This window comes from Mus musculus, chromosome 5, assembly GCF_000001635.26.
Source record: "Mus musculus strain C57BL/6J chromosome 5, GRCm38.p6 C57BL/6J".
In the NCBI taxonomy this organism is placed as follows: Eukaryota; Metazoa; Chordata; class Mammalia; order Rodentia; family Muridae; genus Mus; species Mus musculus.
This window is the reverse complement of record NC_000071.6, coordinates 86,087,028-86,107,244: the sequence shown is the minus strand read 5'-3', so window position 1 is coordinate 86,107,244 and position 20,217 is coordinate 86,087,028. Positions and strand designations below refer to the sequence as shown.

Sequence of the window (20,217 nt, the reverse complement as noted above, 5' to 3'; positions counted from 1 at the left end):
ACTCACATGTGTGTGTGCCTTCAGGTCAACATGTAGCTCTCAACTCTACTACAGTGCCATGCCTGCCCCCATATTCCCCATCATGATGATGATAATTCACTAAAGTGAAACTATAACCCCTAATTAAACACTTTCTTTGATAAAAGTTGGCATGGTCATGGTGTGTCTTCAGAGCAATTTAACAGTGACTAGGACTGTAAATCTAGCTTGTTATATTTTCCGGTTGAATTGTGTTTTATCAATGTGAAATTGTCTCTTTGTGCCTTTAAGTCTTCTCTTTAGCAATCTCAGGTTTCTTTTTGGTTGGTACTCTCAAGGAATAATTTTTCAGTCCATTTAACTTTGAATCTTTACATATTCTAATTTTAGACGTTTCCCTAGTGTATACCACACTTGTTTGGATTTGGTGGTCAGGAGGTGTTGGTATAATCTTCCCCAGACAGTTGTTCTTCTAGCATCTATAATGGTTTGGCAGGCTCTAGCTTTTCTCTGCCATCTGGGGCGTATCTCTCCCAGTTTCTACACTGTTCTCACCTTCCTTTCTATAGTTGTGTTTTATATGGGCATTTTCATTTCTCCCAAAATATGTTTACTTAGTTTTATGTTAAATTTTTAATTAAAATACATTATGGTTTCCATTTTTTTTAAATTATATGCATTGTTTTCTCTTAACTAGTGTTTTTACTTTATTAAATTCTGCATGTTCACACAAAATAAAACTAATCTTAATCATTACCTTGGGCAAATTACATATTCCCCAAACAGCAATATTTTCTAATCCAAATACTTATATAGAAAATTGCCACTCCTGGGCCCTATTTAAGACTTCCATGGTTGGGTCAAAGCACCTTTGCCACCTTGCTCTCACTCCATTGTATTGTATCTCTTGAAAAGTTCACTCCTAGAATCAGTTTGTGAAGAAACCCAGAGACTCCAGTGTGAGAAAATCTAGGCAGACTCCGTTATCAGATGTGAGTAAACAAGCTTATCAAGTGATAGACTTCACTGAATACGGTCTAGCCATTCTTTCCTGGGTTGACCTGCCAAGACCATGAACATACTGTATGAAGTTTTAGAGTTCTGAATTATACAGGTAGCAACTTTGTTATCTCCAACTTATATTTTATCACACATTTCTTTTACATATTTTATTCTGTTATATAGTACAGTGTCTGAATTCTATTAAGACAACAGTCAATACTGTATTTTTAAACAACTGGATAGCTTTCTTTAGTCTTTTTTAATATTCTTTAATACATTGAAAATATTTATTCTGGGCTGGAGAGATGGCTCAGTGGTAAATACCACTGACTGCTCTTTCTGAGAACCAGGTTCATTCCCAGAATCCCAGCTCACACGTGTCTATAACTCCAGTTCCAAGGTATCTGGCTCCCTCACATAGACATACATGCAGGTAAAACACCAATGCACATTAAAAATAAAATCTTCTGAAAGTACTTATTCCTCTAATATCTCATGGGTTCCATATTTGCTATTGAAACATCTGGAGAGCTTATTTCCCAGCTAAGTGTATTTATAACTTTCTAGTATGACCTTCTTAGTTATGCCCTGGGCTTAGATTTCTCTGTCCATTGCGGCCAGCCATGTTGTTTGACCAGCTTTGCAAAAGACTTTTAAGAGTTTTAGAGAAATGCCCAGCAGTGGTGGCACACACCTTTGATCCCAGCACTTGGGAGGCAAAGGCAGGCGGATTTCTGAGTTCGAGGACAGCCTGGTCTGCAGAGTGAGTTCCAGTACAGCCAGGGCTACACAGAGAAACCCAAAGGAAAAAAGAAAGTTTGAGATGTTATGTTAAAGTTGACCAGTCTCTTGTTTCGGAACCTTATTTGGTGCACGAGCTAATAGTGCTATGAGTTTGTTATCAACTTTTCTGTTAATAATACTTATGTTATACCCCAGATCTAAGAATTCTCATTAACACTAACTTTCCATTTAAAAAACAGCCTTACCTGATTTTGCATAAACTCCTGCACAGAAATTTAACATAGTCTCACACTAACAAGGCAAAGTTGTAGGTCAACCCTCAGAAATTCCAGTGCAGCAAATTAAAGGGAAGCTTAGAAGGTAGCTCACTAATTAGTTGACTGGAGCTCCATACAAATATAGGGCTTAGAGGAAAAAAACAGAACAACCAGACTTCCAGCTTCAAAACTGAGAATATATATTCTTTTCATTGTCACATAAGTGGCCATCTTCTCCCTTGGTCACCTATAGTATTTCTTCTGAGTCCTAATCCCTTATTAGCATCTTAATAAGATGTTTAAGCTAAGAGAATCTTAATCAATTCTAACCTTTTTTTTTTTTTTTTTTTTTTTTTTGGTTTGTGTTTTGGTTTTTCGAGACAGGGTTTCTCTGTATAGCCCTGGCTGTCCTGGAACTCACTTTGTAGACCAGGCTGGCCTCAAACTCAGAAATCCGCCTGCCTCTGCCTGGTTTGTGTTTTTTTTTTTTTAGGTGAGAAAAACAAGCTAAATACCCAAGTAATTAGAACCAAGAGTAGAATATATACCATATCATATTTTTTTAAGATTTATTTATTTATTTGATGTATGTGAATACACTGTTGCTCTCCAGACATACCAGAAGAGGGCATCAGATCCCATTATAGATGGTTGTGAGCCACCATGTGGTTGCTAAGAATTGATCTCAGAACCTCTGGAAAAACTCTTAGTGCTCTTAACTGCTGAGCCATCTCTTGCCCCTCATTTTGTTCTTAATTCCATAATTCTTTAACTATGTGACCACTAAAATCAACCTAGGAATTTGTTTTCAGAGAAAAAAATAGTATGGCTTAAATTGTGATTTCTGAGATCTAGTCTTGATGGAGGTTCCATGTTTTTAAAGAAATGAATCACCATAGTTAACATGTATAGTATTAAATTTGAAACAGTGGTATGTGTTTTATTGTCCTTTAAAGATGTATGAGTTAGTTTTGAACTGGTAAGAAGATAGCATCGAAAAAGAACCTAAAATGATTGAATTTGGTTCCATGAACATAATACTTGGCATATAGTGTTTACACCAGAGGGGCATTTCCTACTTCGTTTCATGTTTGTGACCTCCAACCTAGATAATTTAAATAACTTATATTTGATTAATTAGTCCCATCAGAATACACTAAGAACCTAGTTAGGGTTTAAGAGATTGGTAAGATTTAGGGGAACTAGATAATCTGTAATGCAAACTTTGTATGTGAAATTGAAGCCAAGAGGGAACAAAAACCTTGTTTTGGAAAGTAAATTTTTTTTTCTATTTAATGCAAAGAAATGCATGTTATCAAGCTACTCTACAGAGTAGAGTTGTGGTAAGTTATTTTCCTGCTGATAATCAAATTATATGCTACATCATTTTATTCTTATGCCCAAACTAGGTCAGGGAAATAGATTGTTTTCTTTAAAAGTGAAAGTCTTCCTTTTGAAAATAATAAATACTGAGATAAATGAAGAAAGGTGTCATGTTACTTCATGCATTGTGTGGATTTTTCTTAAACTTCTCACTCCTGTCTTCTATGTTGGGATCTTGACCTAGAAATTATTAATAGAAAGTCTTGATTAATTAATGAAGCGATACTACAGGATTAAGTTTTTGCTACTTCAATAGGAGTTGGTTTTCTTGTTCCCAAACACTGGCACTATGTTGGTATTATATAACTAGATGAGGAATATCCAGCCTTCTTTAATATCTTTGTATCTTCTACCTAAAATATCATGCATTTTCTTATGCTTTAGCTTAATGTTCTATACGCCTTCCATGCCATATTTTGAAATGACGCGTTTGGGGAAAATAAGTTCAGATGGTATCTCTTCACTCTTCTATTTCTGTTGCCTTCAGATGTCGGAAAGGAAGCTGGACACTAATATAGATTAACAAAGGTCAAAGAAAATCCCAGTTTCTTGTTCTTGGTACTCTGTGTAACACATTATTGACCCATTCCACATCTCCAGATCCCTGATAAAGTACTGTACAACTTCAATTTTCAGCTCAAGGCAAATTAAACTAAGTGGTCTAGCATTTCCACTGTCTCAACAAATAAGTCTGTGTCCCAGAAACAATCACCAGATTCCACAAAGTTTTCTCAAAACAAAGTATTTAAACCACTCTGGAAATCAGTCTGGCGGTTCCTCAGAAAATTGGACATAGTACTATCTGAGGACCCAGCTATACCATTCCTGGCCATATACCCAGAAGATGCTCCAACATGTAATAAGGACACATGTTCCACTATGTTCATAGCAGCCATATTTATAATAGCCAGAAGCTGAAAACAACCCAGATATCCCTCAACAAAGGAATGGATACAGAAAATGTGGTACATTTACACAATGGAATACTACTCGGCTATTAAAAAACAATGATCTCATGAAATTTGCAGGCAAATGGATGGAATTAGCAAATATCCTGAGTGAGGTAACCCACCCGATCATAGAGACAAAGTGTGGAGCAGAGACTGAAGGAAAGGCCATCCAGAAACTGCCCCACCTAGGGATCCATCCCATATACAGTCACCAAACGCAGACACTATTGTGGATGTCAAGAAGTGCTTCCTGATGGAAGCCTGATTTGGCTGTCTCCTAAAAGGCTCTGCCAGAGCTTGACATACAGATGTGGATGATCACAGCCAACCATTGGACTAAGCACAGGGTCCCCAATGGAGGAGTTAGAGAAAGGACTTCAAGAGCTGAAGGGGTTTGAAACCCCATAGGAAGAAAAACAACATCAACCAACCAGACACTCCAGAGCTCCCAGGGACTGAACCATCAACCAAGGAGTACATGTGGAGGGACCCAGGGCTCCAGCCCCATATGTGACAGAGGATGGCCTTGTTGGTCATCAGTGGGAGGCCCTTGGGCCTGTGGGGCTTCGACGCCCCAGTGTAGGGGAATGACAGGGCTGGAAGGGAGGAGTGGGTAGATGGGTGGTGGAACCCCCTCATAGAGGCAAGGGGAGGAGGGATGGGGTAGGGGGTTTCTGGAGGGGAGACCTGGAGAGGGGATAACATTTGAAATGTAAATAAAATACCCAATAAAAGGGAAAAAAAGAAATGAAGCATTTAGGGTTGGGAGGGGAGGGGTGGGATGAGTACCGGCTTTTCTCAAGAAGTCCTATTTTTCATCTTGTCCTGCTCCCCACCTCCCCCCAGACAGGGTTTCTCTGTATAACCCAGACTGTCCTGGAACTCACTTTGTAGACCAGGCTGGCCTCGAACTCAGAAATCCACCTGCCTCTGCCTCCCAAGTGCTGGGATTAAAGGCAAGGGCCAACTGCCCAGCCTCTTCTTGCTTTTGAAATTTACTCTCCAGAAGCTTTTCTGATTTGAAAAGGCTCCCCAGGCTGCTGTAATTGACCTGTTTTCCCTATCAATAACAGTAATAAAAAAGGAATCAGATGCAAGGGGTTTGAGTAATATTCTCATGATCACAGTACAAACCAAACCAATTCAGTCAAATAGCACTAATAATCTGGTAGTCTGTTTTTAAAATCATTTACAGTTTAACTCAGCAAGCCATTTTCAGTTGGTTTTGGTTTTTTCTATTGTCTGTTTTCTTCACTCCTGGTCATAACACTCCAAAGAAACCCTTTCTGGTTGTAGAAATCAAGACAATGAGCTTAGAGAACTAAGAAAACAGTTGGAATTTCTTTTGCATATTTTTTCTTTGCTTGAAGAGACATGGTGTCTAGGTCACCAGACTGCATGACAACACAAGCCCCTTGTTTTATGTAGATGACCAGGAACAGTGGTCCTCAGGACAAAGAAGTCCTAAAGAACTGGGAAAGAGAGCCAACTAATGTTGAACCAATTGTGACACAGATGATATCTATCACCCTGAACAAAAATCTACTCATATAGGCCAAAGATTTCTATGTAAAACCCCCACATACTGAGACTGCTAGAAGGAAATATATACAGAGCCCTACAAGTTACAGGTGTAAGAAAGAACTTTCTGAATAGTAATTCCATTCACTGAAGAAATAATGCCAACAAATGACAAATGGAACTTCATAAAACTAAAAAGTTTCTATGGCAAAAGAAGCAGTCGTAAAGAAGAAGCCCAGAGTAGGAGAGATTCTTTATCAGCTAGATACTATCAGTAGAGATTACTCAAAAAGCTAAAAATAAGTCTACCATATGACTGACTCAGCTATCCTTTCCAGAGATACTTGCTCAGCCATGTCATTGCTGCCCTGGTCACAATGGCTAGGAAATAAAAGCAGACTAAATGTCCTCTAGCTGATGAGTGACTTCTGACAATGAGTTGCATCGAAGGCTCTGAGAACTAAGCTGTGGTGTGGACCATTGCCCAACAGGTAGGACAACATCTTGAGGTGTACAAACCCAAAGCAGTAAGACAAAGGAAACTGGCTCGGAGCTTCTTCCCACAGCAGTTGAAACAACTGCTTCACCCTAGCAGCAATCATGTCTGCTTAAAACAAGGAAGTGCTACAGAGGCTTTAGACGGATGTAAAGACTCAGTGCAGTAATACTCAAAAGGCCCAAACTGAAACCCAGAATTATTTGGGAAAAAAAAAAGGTAATATTTTGTTTCACAAAAAAACTAGAGAAATATGACCAGTCCTCTGATTCTCCTGAGAAAACCACAGAGGTCAATAGGAAAGCAACAAAATGTTGGAATTATCATATGGACTTTAGAACAGCTACAGCTACGTTTGTTTTTAACTTGAGGGGAGAGTGTTTGGGGAATACATGCAGGATCTTTGTCTGACCTATGCTCCCTAGCCCAAGGATAAAGCTCTGCAGTCTAAGACGGAATCAAAACCATACTGAAACCTAGAAGGTAAACTGTGAGAAGTGAATTCACTTAGTAAAAACACAATATTTCTCATAAGCAAGCACATTTTTGCATATTAGGCAAATCCAACACCTGATACACTATAAGTGGGTTCACTGAATGATCTGATCAACAGTAGAAACTATGTATGTATGTGTGTATGTATAAACAGTAAAAACACCATATTAACCAACTAAGGAAAAACTATGATCATATACAAAATATGCAAAAAAAGTTCACAAAACTCGGCATCTATCCATGATATCTGAGTAAAATGCCATTCCAAAAAAAAAAAAAAAGTAGTAATTGTAAAGGGAACTTCTTTCATTCTGAATTAAGACAAAACAAAACAAAACAAAAACAACACAATATTATACATAGTAATGAAAGATGGAAGTTTTTTCCCCTAAAGCTGAGAGCAAGGACGGGAGGGAGGTTTTGGCCACTCCACTCAGTGAGAGTACATGCACACTAGGGAAGCTAAAGCTTTCTAGAGCTAAAGATGTCTACCACACCATGAATCCTACAGAAAAATCTCTCAAGCCAGGTGTGGTGGTATGTGTCTGTAGTGCAAGCACTAGGGTGGTGGAAGGTCTCAGCCTAAACCTCCTATCAAGCTGGAGCACATGCGAGTGACAAAGTGAGACTAGAAAAATTGTCCAACTGAATCCAATCCAATTTTCTGACCCGCAGAACAATACATAATAGTTGATTTAACCACCATGGAGGCAGTTTATTTTACAGGGCTGGATAGCTAACAAATAAACTTGTGTTCAGAGGGGAAGAAAGTTACATTGGATTTTCTACCCACCCCAACTTTTATTTTAAGAAATCCTAAGGGACTGGGGAAATGTTATTCTAAGAACTCATTCTCTCATAGAGCTCGTAGGTGTGTTTTCCTGCATACATATCAAACAGCCCATTATGTTGACTTTATGTGTAGTTATGTGTTGTGCTTGGGATCATAGGCTATGAGAGGTTTTCAGAGGCTAGAAAACCTGCAGAGAAGGTCAGATGAGAGGAAAGTGGGCTCTGGGAACCAGCAACTCAAAGAGCAGATAAAAACACTACGAGGAAGTGCTGTGGTTATTTTAATGGTATAAAACTCCAAGCCTAAAACTAGATTCATATGGCCGAAGATGAAGGAATGTTTTAGACTGGAGGAAGAATTCTTTTTTTAGAACAAAACCCCAGTAAACTGCTGCACATAATAGAGGTTGCCAAGCACACTGTGTGACCACAACTTAGAGACACTTCCTCTGCTGAATGTACAGAGGAGGACCCTACACAGACTAAGATCACACTTGATCCCTTTCCTAATCTCCTTCGGACTGAGCTCTTATATGGTTTTTGTATTTTTTATTAGATATTTTCTTTATTAACATTTCAAATTTTATCCTCTTTCCTCACTTCTCCTCTGAAAACTCCCTATCTTATCCCCCATCCCCTGCTTACTAACCCACCCACTCCTGCTTCCCTGTCCTGGCACTCCCCTACACTGGAGCACTGAGCCTTCACAAGGCCAAAGACCTCTCCTCTCATTGGTGTCCCACAAGGCCATCCTCTGCTACATATGCAGCTGGAGCCATGGGTCCCTCCATGTGTACCCTTTGGTTGGTGGTTTAGTCCCTGGGGTCTGGGGAGGTATTGGTTGGTTCATATTGTTGTTCCTTCTATGGGGCTGCAAACCCCTTCAGCTTCTTGGGTCCTTTCTCTTAACTCCTTCATTGGGGACCCTGTGGCTCTGAGCCTCTGCTTCTATATTTGTCAGGCTCTGACAGAGCCTCTCAGGAGACAGCTACATCAGGCTCCTGTCAGCAAACACTTGTTGGCATCCACAATAGTGTCTGGGTTTGGTAACTGTATATGGGATGGATCCCCAGGTGGAGCAGTCACTGGATGGCCTTTCCTTCAGTTTCTGCCCCAAACTTTGTCTCTATATCTCCTCCCAAGAGTATTTTGTTCCCCCTTCCAAGAAGGACCAAAGTATCCACACTTTGGTCTTCCTTCTTCTTGAGTTTCATGTGTTTTACAAATTGTATCTTGGATATTCTGAGCTTTTGGGCTAATATCCACTTATCAGTGAGTGCATACCATGTGTGTTCTTTTGGATTTGGGTTACCTCACTCAGGATATTTTCTAGTTCCATCCATTTGTCTAAGAACTCATCATTTTTAATAGTTGAGTAGTACTTACTCCATTGTATAAATGTACCACATTTTCTGTATCCTTTCCTCTGTTGAAGGACATTTGGGTGTTTTCCAGATTCTGGCTGTTATAAATAAAGGTGATATGAACATGGTGGAGCATGTGTCCTTATTACATGTTGGAGCATCTTCTAGGTATATGCCCAGGAATGGTATAGCTGGGTCCTCAGGTAGTACTATGTTCAATTTTCTGAGGAACTGCCAAACTGATTTCCAGAGTGGTTGTACCAGCTTGCAATCCCACCAGCAATGGAGGAGTGTTCCTCTTCCTCCACATCCTCACCAGCATCTGCTGTCACCTGAGGTGGTTTGTTTGTTTGTTTGTTTGTTTGTTTGTTTGTTTGTTTGTTTTTCAAGACAGGGTTTCTCTGTGTAGCCCTGGCTGTCCTGGAACTCACTCTGTAGACCAGGCTGGCCTCTGGAGCTCAGAAATCCGCCTGCCTCTGCCTCTGCCTCTGCCTCCCAAGTGCTGGGATTAAAGGCGTGCACCACCACTGCCCAGCTCTTTTTTTTTTTTCCCTCAGTTTTTGATCTTAGCCATTCTGACTGGGGTCGGGTGGAATCTCAGGGTTATTTTGATTTACGTTTCCCTGATGACTAAGGATGTTGAACATTTACTTAGGTGCTTCTCAGCTGTTCGGTATTCCTCAGTTGAGAATTCTTTGTAAGCTCTGTACCCCATCTTTAATAGGGTTATTTGGTTCTCTGGGATTTTTGTATTGTTATGTAACATCCAGAGATTAACAGTGATATTTTAAGAACTTTTTAAACCTGCTGCTCCTTTAATTAGTCATTCCAGAGATGCCTCTAGTGCTGGTAGACAAAGCTGTTTTCCTTTGTGATGTGTAGGAAAAGAAACTCTATTGAGGAATGAAACCCAAACTAGCTAGAGACAGTTCACCTCTCCTGCTTAGAGCTTGGCTAGGGACCACATGTAGACTATTGATAGAACAGGGCAAATGATCATGTCTAGTCTGCCATGCTGTGCCAAAAACTAGAATGTGAAAGGAGCCAATTTAACTAATGTTTGAACTGCCCTGATGACACAGGTCTCTTTGCTAAGTTTAGTGGACCATTGCCTAGGTAACATTCATAATTTATGAAAAAGGAGCCCACCGGTTCTGAAGCTGACCCAACATCAGTCTTTTTCAGTAGCTCCTCATCATTCAATCCCTATGACCTTGTTATCTGAGTTCGTTACCCCTTTGTAGCAGAATAGCACTAGGATTGAGGCCATTACTACCAAGTGGCCAATCCCCACAGCCTTTGCTTATCCTAATGCATTCTACCCAGTCTCAAGCATCTGATGCTCTTGTAGTCCCATCCCTTTACACTTCCGCTTTGCTTTTCATGAGTCCATATTGTTTTGCTGTCCTGTTGTTTCTGAACTTGTTTGATGATGTCAAATGGACTGGTGGGATGGTGTTAATCATAACAATTCATGACTCATAGACCATCTGCAAAGACATGCCTTTTCCCCCAGACTCTGACAAAATGATTGTCAAACAGAGAGATTGAAATGTTTAAAATTTAGTCTCTACCTTGGCATGTTTGGGGTTTTGGGTTTTTTTGTTTGGTTGGTTGGTTTGGTTTTGTTCTGTTTTGTTTGATGTAGTAATAAAATCCAGGACATACCAAAGTTGTCATCAGCTGAATGTATAAATGGTCTCAAATTCCCTCGAGTCTCCTTCACAAAATAATCAATGACACTGAAAAGGTTTGGGAGTGTTACCTGTGTAAAAGAAAATGAGAGATAGCTCAGTGCCTGGCTAAGGCACTACAAACAAGAGGTACTCTCCTGCAGTGTAGTGGGGATTGCTACCTTTTCCTGACCTCCAGAAAGTCAGGTCAGGACAACATCATAGTTTAATGACTTGCTGAATGACTATAGTTTTCTTACCGGTGTCTGTTTTCTCCCTTTTTAAAGGACTATGAGGCCTCACATTCTCTGGTGAGTTGTTCTCTTTGCATTTGCTATAGTCTGTTGAACAATACATATTTAGGTACGATGCCTTCTCTCAGTTAAAACATAAAAATCACTTAATGTAGGCCAAGTTCTCCCTTTGTGAAACTGGAACTTAAATAGACAAACAATAAAAAACAAAAACACCCGACAACTCTATAACCAAATGTTTTCTAGTCCATAAGATTTGCTACCTTGCAAACTGTTTATAATAAGAACCTTCTATAGGTTGATAATAGAATGTAAGCATTTTAATAGCTCATAAATCAATAATTTTGTCCAAGTGAAATCTGGTTAGACCTGAATATCCCAAATAATCTGGAGTAAAATAACTCAGTAAAATGCAAGCTGGTTGAAAGCAGGGTTAGGAAGAATTTAAAAAGTAAAAGAGCAATCCTTCTGTGGACCCTAGAGGCTAATGACAAGAATCCAGTTCTGCACTTAGAAGGGTACAGTAATCACACTGGTCCTCCCTGGAACTAGTTCTGTCCATTTGGTCTGATGGATGCTCCTTCAGAAATCAAATTCTCTGTCTCCTTTACTAGAACTTTGCTTTCAAAGCTCAATTGGATCCAGGTCTGGTTGGCTTCTTCCAGAGGCAAGGAGATCTTGTGTTTAGGATGGGCTGAGATGTATCTGGATCCATAAATGTGAATCCGAGAATTTCTGGAGGCCTTCTCATCTAAAGTGAGCTGTATGGATCAGTGTCTTCTAAGATTTACAGACAAAACAGGAGGAATTCTACCATACAGTCCATTTTGCTATAAGATGTGCCCAGAGAAGCTGAGGGAGCAGGAGCTAATTTTCAAGATCAGGCCGTGTCACCACACAGTCAATGGCTGAGGGCACTCTAAATGCCAGTTTACTCACATACATAATATATGTAACAATTATAGAATTGAAAATAGAAATAGAAAAATTCATAATGTGTGTACCTCATGTTGTGTTGGAGGATAAGACTGCCCATCATTAGCTCCAGGGGATGATAACTAAGCTTGAAGATGCACTGAAGACAGAGAAGAAACCTGGCCTCCTGCACACTGCTGGTAAGAGGGCATTGCTGGACTTCTGCATGGCAGGTAGTAGAGGGCAAGGCTCTCTTGATGGTTTCCCACCCGATATAGGCTCATTTGAATATTTATTACAAAGACATTTAATAAAAACACTTTTCTTGCCCTGAAACGATTATATGAGTAATTGTTTGCAGAGAGAGTAAAGGGAGACCGGCTATTAGAAGCAAACCATTGGCTAGTCAGTCTCCCTGCCTGTTCTTGTTGTCTCTTCTCACCCTTCCTCTCTGAGATAGGCTTATCTACCGCCACATGCTTATCTCCCTTTTTTAGCATCTCTGCATCTGCTCCTCTGGATAACTTCTGTTTTCACACTTTTCACTGGATTCTTTACAGGTTGATTCGGGAGGCAAGAGGAGAAAGATTATCAACAACAAAGGAATGGCTACGTACAGGTTTTTCCAGCTCGATGGTGTAGTTGTTTCCAGTGCGCGTCACTTTGAAGTGCTTGATTCTTGGCATTCTGAAAGGAAATACATGGTTGGCCCACTTTTGATTATACAGTTGCATCGATGCAAATTAATTAATATAAAATGTGCCTTGGCTGGTTAACCTGTCCACCTACAACTATAGTTTAGGGTATAGAATCCTGTTTTCTTCCTTGGGATTAGTACATCTCTTTGGAGCACATGGCAATCCATGAGGAAGCATAGGAAATCTGAGTCACTATGTTAGTAAATGAGAAAAGAGTCGACGAAAATAAAAAACTAAAACTCAGTCAGTGACCTATACAGTAGAGCTATAAAATCTTATGGAAGAGGAGGGATAGAACTCAGTGGTTCAGCACTTGTATAAGTATACCACTCCCAACGTTTGGAAACAAAACCAATCAAACAAACAAAACCATCAACCAAATCCCAGAGGAATACAAAATAAATCTTATGTGGGCACATATAGGTCAAATAATTACCCCTCTGTGAAAGAGAAATAAAAGGAATTATTGAAAGCAAGAAGCTTTGTACTCTGCCTCATGGCTAATCCCAGCAGACAGCCTTCTACACCTGTGACTGTGCTAGCTCCCGTGCAACCCTCGATTGCTACTAACTTTGCTATCGTAAAGACAGGAAACACGTTAAGTGCTATGTAACAGGGACGTGGGAATGTAAAGACCTCAGGAGTATCTTCGGGTCTTCCGTTTTAGTTTATAACACACCATATTGTTAACACCCCAAATAGTAAGATTTTATTACGAACCGCTTCAAAACAAGAAATCACATTGTTCTCAGCACTGTTATTTCAACATTATAAACACAGAATTTATAAAGCCAATTGAACAATATTAGGAGCTCATCTCAAAATGCTATCTGCCATAAGCCAAGAATCTCCGATGCCAACAGAAGTCAGAGTCCATGGTAGTTAGTGTGGGATAGCAGCATGATTGTCTTGAGCTCATTTGGTTCATAGGGCAATTGTGTTTAACGTAAACTTTTTCTAATGGTGAGGAGTTGAGAGCATGTCTTATGGTGTCATTTATCTGAGTGGCAAACTGATTCAATATCTGCCTTATGTTCAGGAGCTAAGAGAAAGGCTTGTAGGGAGAGAATCTTTAGACAGAGGATGTCTTACATGTGCCTGGTCAAGATGCTTGCCTCTCATCTTATCTTATCTTAACCCTAAGACAGCATCTTTGTAGTCAGACAGTTACTGTTAAAAACTCTTAGGTTTCAATCACAATTCCTGTGTCCTGACAGTAAATGACAGTAAATGGGAGACTGATGGGACAGTTGGCTTAAGTTCTGTTTCTATCATATGTGCTCTCCAAACCTTCCCCAACTGTGTGTGTATGTATGTGTGAATGTGGGTGTTGTGTAATTCTGCGTGCTTTGTGAGTACGTGTGTGTCTGTGTGTGTCTGTGTGTGTGAGTGTAGGTGAATGATTATGTGTGTGTGTTTTCTGTCTATATAATGGAGGTAATAAAGGCTTACGTCTTAGGTAATACTTGCAAAAGCCATTAGTAAAGTCCTTGACTTATTTAGGCACTCACTAAATTATAACTATTTTATCTACATTTATCTACATATGTGGATGAACACATATGTAGATAATATTATTGTTTTCTGCAAGTCTTATTTGTAAAGCATGGAAAATACTATACATCTCAGTTATTCTTTTGTGCCTGGAGGAAGTGTCTGTAGCACTCAGCACAAGGCACTTAAGGTTTTCATATAATGGGATGATGGCTGGGAACAGTCGTCACATCATCTCATCAGTTCATGGGAAGCTGTGAGACGGACGCAGACGGAGGTCCACAGAAGCTCTAGAATGTCTGAGGAATGGGGTTACGTTTCCCAGTCCGAGCTGATGTAGAGAAACAGTGGCTCGGAAGTCTCGAAGGCTTTATCTCTCTGTTTAGACCATACTTTTCTTCCAAGTTTTGTTTTGTTTTGTCTTAGGAAGGAAAAAACACAATGGATAAATTTTTCTGTTTAAAGTGTTCTGGTTATGATATCAAAAATAGAATCATATGAAATGTAGTAGCATGAACCTGTGATCCTAGCACTTAAAAGAGGCCCAGCCAGGAGAAGTACAAGTCTATCTAGGCTATGACAGGAAAAGAGAAGCTAGTTTTAAAGAAAAACAAACAAACAAACAAAACAAAACAAAACAAAACAAAACAAAACAAAACAAAACGAAAACCCGAAACTGTGACCTTCAGTGTGGTACTAGATATTTGTTCTTAAGTCCTAACCTCAATTTTTGGAAAAGGATGAATCTGTGGTAAGGATTTTCGCCTGCCTCCTTAGTGACTAATTAGGTGCCTATAATGCTAGCACGACGCCTAGTCAGAACAACTTCAAGGGGGAAAATGTATGAGGTTTGTAAAAATAGTTGTATGTCTTAAGAGTTCACGAACCACTTCCCTGGGTGAAGACAGATGATGCTCTGCTCTGAGAGAGGAATCACCTGCTAGTTTGGCAATGGCAACCTTTGATTACTCCTGAGAACAGCCTTCCTACAGCTGATCTGTAAACACAGGAGGGGAAAAAAAAAAAAACCAAAAACTACTTTCAAGTTTTGTTGTGTAAACCAGTTTGTCCTTTCCAGCTTGTGTTTACCGGACTCACTGAGCAATGTGCATGGCTGAGCACTTCTCCTGGACACTCTAGGAAAGAAAATGAACTTGTTTTGTGGGAAACACAGGTGCTTCTTAATAGTCCAGATGCCTGCCCAAAACTTTACATTAAACTCAACTCTACCAGTAAGGCACAATTCTAATATCCTCTCATAGTGCTATCTCTAAAAATCAAGTGACATGCTAAGTAGAAGATACTAAACTAAAGGCCTGAGACCGGGCCTGAATTTCATGCTTTGAATCTCCTATTAAAGAGCTGATGCTTTTCCAGGGTTCAGGACTGCACAAAGGTGAGATGAAAAGGACCACACCAAAGGACATTCCCAAGTGAATGGGAATAAACCCAGGAGGTCTCAACTCTACGAACAATCAGCAGCAGTGGAGGAAATCTGGGAGTGGGAGAGGTGGTCTTCCCCAGGGAAGAACACAGCATTTGGTTGTGCATATATGCATGCAATAAATGTTAGTGAAAAAAGAGGCCTTGAATTCGAGGGACAGTGGGGATGGGTATATGGAAGGGTTTGGAAGGAGGAAAGGGGGAGGGAAATGTTGTAATTATATTATCTAGAGAAAGAGAGAGAGAGAGAGAGAGAGAGAGAGAGAGAGAGAGAGAGAGAGAGAGAGAGGAGAAAAACCCGTGTTTACTTCAACATATTCACTGGCAGTTATAGCCTATACTTCTTTTGGGTTTATTTCAAGGTCACTGGTTAAGTTATTAATCAATTAAATTGCAGCTCTTTCTCTTTCCTGAACAAGAGAGGTGTTTGCTTCTGGGGAAGTACACTTGCTGCCTGGGATGTGCCCCACCCACCCCACCTCCACCCCACCCCCCGCAGCACTGGTGTGGTTTGATTCCCTCTCTTTGAGTCTCTGCTTAAACGTCCACTAACTGAGTGCCTTCACTCTTCAGACTGCACATGAAAACAATAGCCATCGCAGGTCTGCTCTCTTTGCCACCACTAAGGAGAGAGCTTTGCTTATGTTACAGTGCTTCTCATTCTTGTGCTAATATTTGCAGCCCTAAGAGAATGCACAGCAGGTAATGACCTGCATGCCTGCTCTTAACAATATGATAGCCAGAGGAAATTGAACATACTCTATCTCCTGCCGGATAGTGATGGAGTAGTTTTTGCTGTCACTACCAGGCCTCAGGATCATATTTCCCCAAGAAGGGTTCTTTTCCAGCATTGCAGTTGCTTCTTTCCGGGAAACTGCATAAAAACATCTATAAGTATGAGATGAAAAGAAAAAAAAAGGTTTAAAAAATATCTGACGAAGATAATTTCTTGAAAATAATACTACCAAAATAACATGAGAGCTACAGTGTTTATCTTTTAAACATAGAGAACATGAAAAGCAATTTACTTTAGCATGATAACCATTGAAAACTTATGACAACTGCATCCCTGGAATAAAACCTACTTGGTCAGGATGGATGATTGCTTTAATGTGTTCTTGGATTCGGTTAGCGAGAATTTTATTGAGGATTTTTGCATCGATATTCATAAGAGAAATTGGTCTGAAGTTCTCTCTCTTTGTTGGGTCTTTCTGTGGTTTAGGTATCAGAGTAATAGTGGCTTCATAAAATGAGTTGGGTAGAGTACCTTCTACTTCTATTTTGTGAAATAGTTTGTGCAGAACTGGAATTAGATCTTCTTTGAAGGTCTGATAGAACTCTGCACTAAACCCGTCTGGTCCTGGGCTTTTTTTGGCTGGGAGACTATTAATAACTGCTTCTATTTCTTTAGGTGATATGGGACTGTTTAGATGGTCAACTTGATCCTGATTCAACTTTGGTAACTGGTATCTGTCCAGAAATTTGTCCATTTCGTCCAGGTTTTCCAGTTTGGTTGAGTATAGCCTTTTGTAGAAGGATCTGATGGTGTTTTGGATTTCTTCAGGATCTGTTGTTATGTCTCCCTTTTCATTTCTGATTTTGTTAATTAGGATTTTGTCCCTGTGCCCTTAACACATTCACAAAGGAACTCACACAATATGTACTCACTGATAAGTGGATATTAGCCCCAAACCTAGGATACCCAAGATATAAGATACAATTTGCTAAACACATGAAACTCAAGAAGAATGAAGACTGAAGTGTGGACACTATGCCCCTCCTTAGAATTGGGAACAAAACACCCATGGAAGGAGTTACAGAGACAAAGTTTGGAGCTGAGATGAAAGGATGGACCATGTAGAGACTGCCTTATCTAGGGATCCACCCCATAATCAGCATCCAAACACTGACACCACTGCATACACTAGCAAGATTTTGTTGAAAGGACCCAGATATAGCTGTCTCTTGTGAGACCAGGCAGGGGCCTAGCAAACACAGAAGTGGATGCTCACAGTCAGCTAATGGATGGATCACAGGGCTCCCAATGGAGGAGCTAGAGAAAGTACCCAAGGAGCTAAAGGGATCTGCAACCCTATAGGTGGAACAACATTATGAACTAACCAGTACCCCGGAGCTCTTGACTCTAGCTGCATATGTATCAAATGATGGCCTAGTCGGCCATCACTGGAAAGAGAGGCCCATTGGACACGCAAACTTTATATGCCCCAGTACAGGGGAACGCCAGGGCCAAAAAGGGAGAGTGGGTGGGTAGGGGAGTGGGGGTGGGTGGGTATGGGGGACTTTTGGTATAGCATTGGAAATGTAAATGAGCTAAATACCTAATAAAAAATGAAAAAAAAAAAGAAAATACCCCACACAAAAAAAAAGAAAACTTATGACAACTAATAATAGCATAGCCCCAGTTTCAATCCATAACAAGTCTTAGATGGATTTGTTGGTCGTTTCCTTGCAGGACTCCAAAATGTCCTAAGGCTCTCTTTAGGGCTCTGTTTTTCTTGTATATCTCTTTATTTATTTTGAGATGGGTCTGAAACTCACCATATAGACTATGCTGGCCTTAAACTGGCCTTAATCTACCTGCCTCATCTTCCCAGAACTGGGCTTGAAGCTAGAAGCCACGCCAGCCAAGTAGGGCTCTGTTTAAACACCTGACAGTAAGACTGTGTCTGAACTGACTCTATTTGGCATAATTTGTTGTTTGTAGGGTTTTGTTTCTTCATTTGATATTTTGAGATTAAGTTTCTTTGTATAGCCATATAGCCCCAATTGTACTTACTCTTCAGACCAAACTGGCTTTGAAATCAGAGACCTACCTGCTCCTGCCTATGCCTCCCGAGTGCTGGGATTAAAGGCATGCTTCATTTATAACTTGTGTTAAAATGTCACCCATAGTATTTTTAGACATAAAATTAAAGAATTAAAACTTCCTGTTTTAGTATTACTCAGCTATTATAAAGAATGGATTTATGAAATTCTTGGACAAATGAATGTATCTGGAGGATATCATCCTTAGTGAGGTAACCCAATCACAAAAGAAGTCATTAGGTATGCACTCATTGATAAGTGGATATTAGCCCAGAAACATAAAACACCCAAGATACAATTTGCAAAACACAAGAAAATCAAGAAGAGGGAAGACCAATGGGTGGATACTTCATTCCTCCTTAGGAAAGGGAACAAAATACCCATGAAAGGAGTTACAGAGACAAAGTTTGGAGCTAAGACAAAAGGATGGACTATCCAGAGAATATCCCACCCGGGGATCCATCCCATAATCAGCCACCAAACCCAGACACTATTGCATATTCCAGAAAGATTTTGCTGAAAGGACCCTGTTATAGCTGTCTTGTGTGAGGCTATGCCAGTGCCTGGCAAATACAGAAGTGGATGCTCATAGTCATCTATAGGATGGAACACAGGGCCCCCAATGGAGAAGCTAGAGAAAGTACCCAAGGAGCTGAAGGGGTCTGCAACCCTATAGGTGGGACAACAATATGAACTAACCAGTACCCCCAGAGCTCATATATTCTAGCTGTATATGTAGCGGAAGATGGCCTAATTGGCCATCATTTGGGAAGAGAGGCCCCTTGGTATTGCAAACTTTATATGCCCAGTACAGGGGAATGCCAGGGCCAAGAAGAGGGAGTGGGTTGGTGGGGAGCAGGGCAGAGGGAGGGTATAGGGAACTTTCGGGATAGCATTTGAAATGTATATAAATAAAATATCTAAATAAATAAATAAATAAAAACTTCCCTTTTTTTTTTTTTTTGTCTTTTCGAGACAGGGTTTCTCTGTGTAGCCCTGGCTGTCCTGGAACTCACTTTGTAGACCAGGCTGGTCTCGAACTCAGAAATCCGTCTACCGCTGGGCATAGTGATGCTAGTGATGCACGCCTTTAATCCCAGCACTCGGGAGGCAGAGGCAGGCAGATTTCTGAGTTCGAGGCCAGCCTGGTCTACAGAATGAGTTCCAGGACAGCCAGGGCTACACAGAGAAACCCTGTCTTGAAAATGCCCCCCCCCCAAAAAAAAAGAAATCTGCCTGCCTCTGCCTCCAAGTGCTGGGATTAAAGGCATGTGCCACCACTGTCCCCTGTTTTATAATGCATGTTATATTCAGTGAAATGTAATCATCATAGAAAATTTTGACAGAGTATATAATATATCCAAAGTGTTATCAGCAACTATCTTTGAGTGTAGCGACAAGAATTAATTTTAATCTTCTCTTTATTTATCTGCAATAGACATATTATATTCTTCTTGGAACAAAAGAAAAAGAAACAGTCCATGTGACTTTTATTTTATGAATTGATCCCCTGTCTAGTTTGAGCTGGCAGCATTGATTAGCAGGTTCCAGTGGACTAGGCATCTGAACATAATGTCATGAAAAAAACCAGGATGTGTTTTAATGGCAAGAGCATCAAAATCCCCAAAGGAGAAGGCCCATAATATGTTCCTCAAGAAAGAAGACGTATAGGATGCTTCAGAATCCAGGTACTGTCCTAGTACCTTTTAAAAAATGCTTTACACAAAGCTTTCCTCAGAAGGCAAGTTCAATGCTCACTGATCAACCAACTGAATACAATATTCTAAGAATTTAAAAATATTTGGTATACATGATGATAAATCATCCAGTTATAGAGTCTCACATATCTATGCCATTTCCTTCCTTCTTCATAGCAACTTTAATTTAGGTTTGAGCTCCGGAAGGAGATCTATTTAGTCTACATGTGTGGG

General features: G+C 40.1%; 1 protein-coding gene across 4 annotated transcripts in view; it reads right to left on the bottom strand.

Annotated features, from left to right (window-relative positions):
* Nucleotides 1-1,119: 1,119 nt before the first annotated feature.
* Nucleotides 1,120-20,217, bottom strand: part of Stap1 (signal transducing adaptor family member 1) — a 34,542-nt gene continuing 15,444 nt past the window's right edge. For 2 of the 4 annotated variants that reach the window (NM_019992.4, NM_001310639.1), the window contains 4 exons: nt 16,220-16,348; nt 12,443-12,512; nt 10,652-10,748; nt 3,245-3,545 (listed from right to left, as the gene is read on the bottom strand). In NM_019992.4, the coding sequence (NP_064376.1) occupies nt 3,484-3,545; nt 10,652-10,748; nt 12,443-12,512; nt 16,220-16,348 (358 nt within the window). In that variant the 3' untranslated portion in view covers nt 3,245-3,483. Of the gene's footprint in view, nt 3,546-10,651; nt 10,749-12,442; nt 12,513-16,219; nt 16,349-20,217 lie in introns of all 4 variants that reach the window. The other 2 variants (XR_003955680.1, XM_006535160.3) reach the window with 2 other exon arrangements.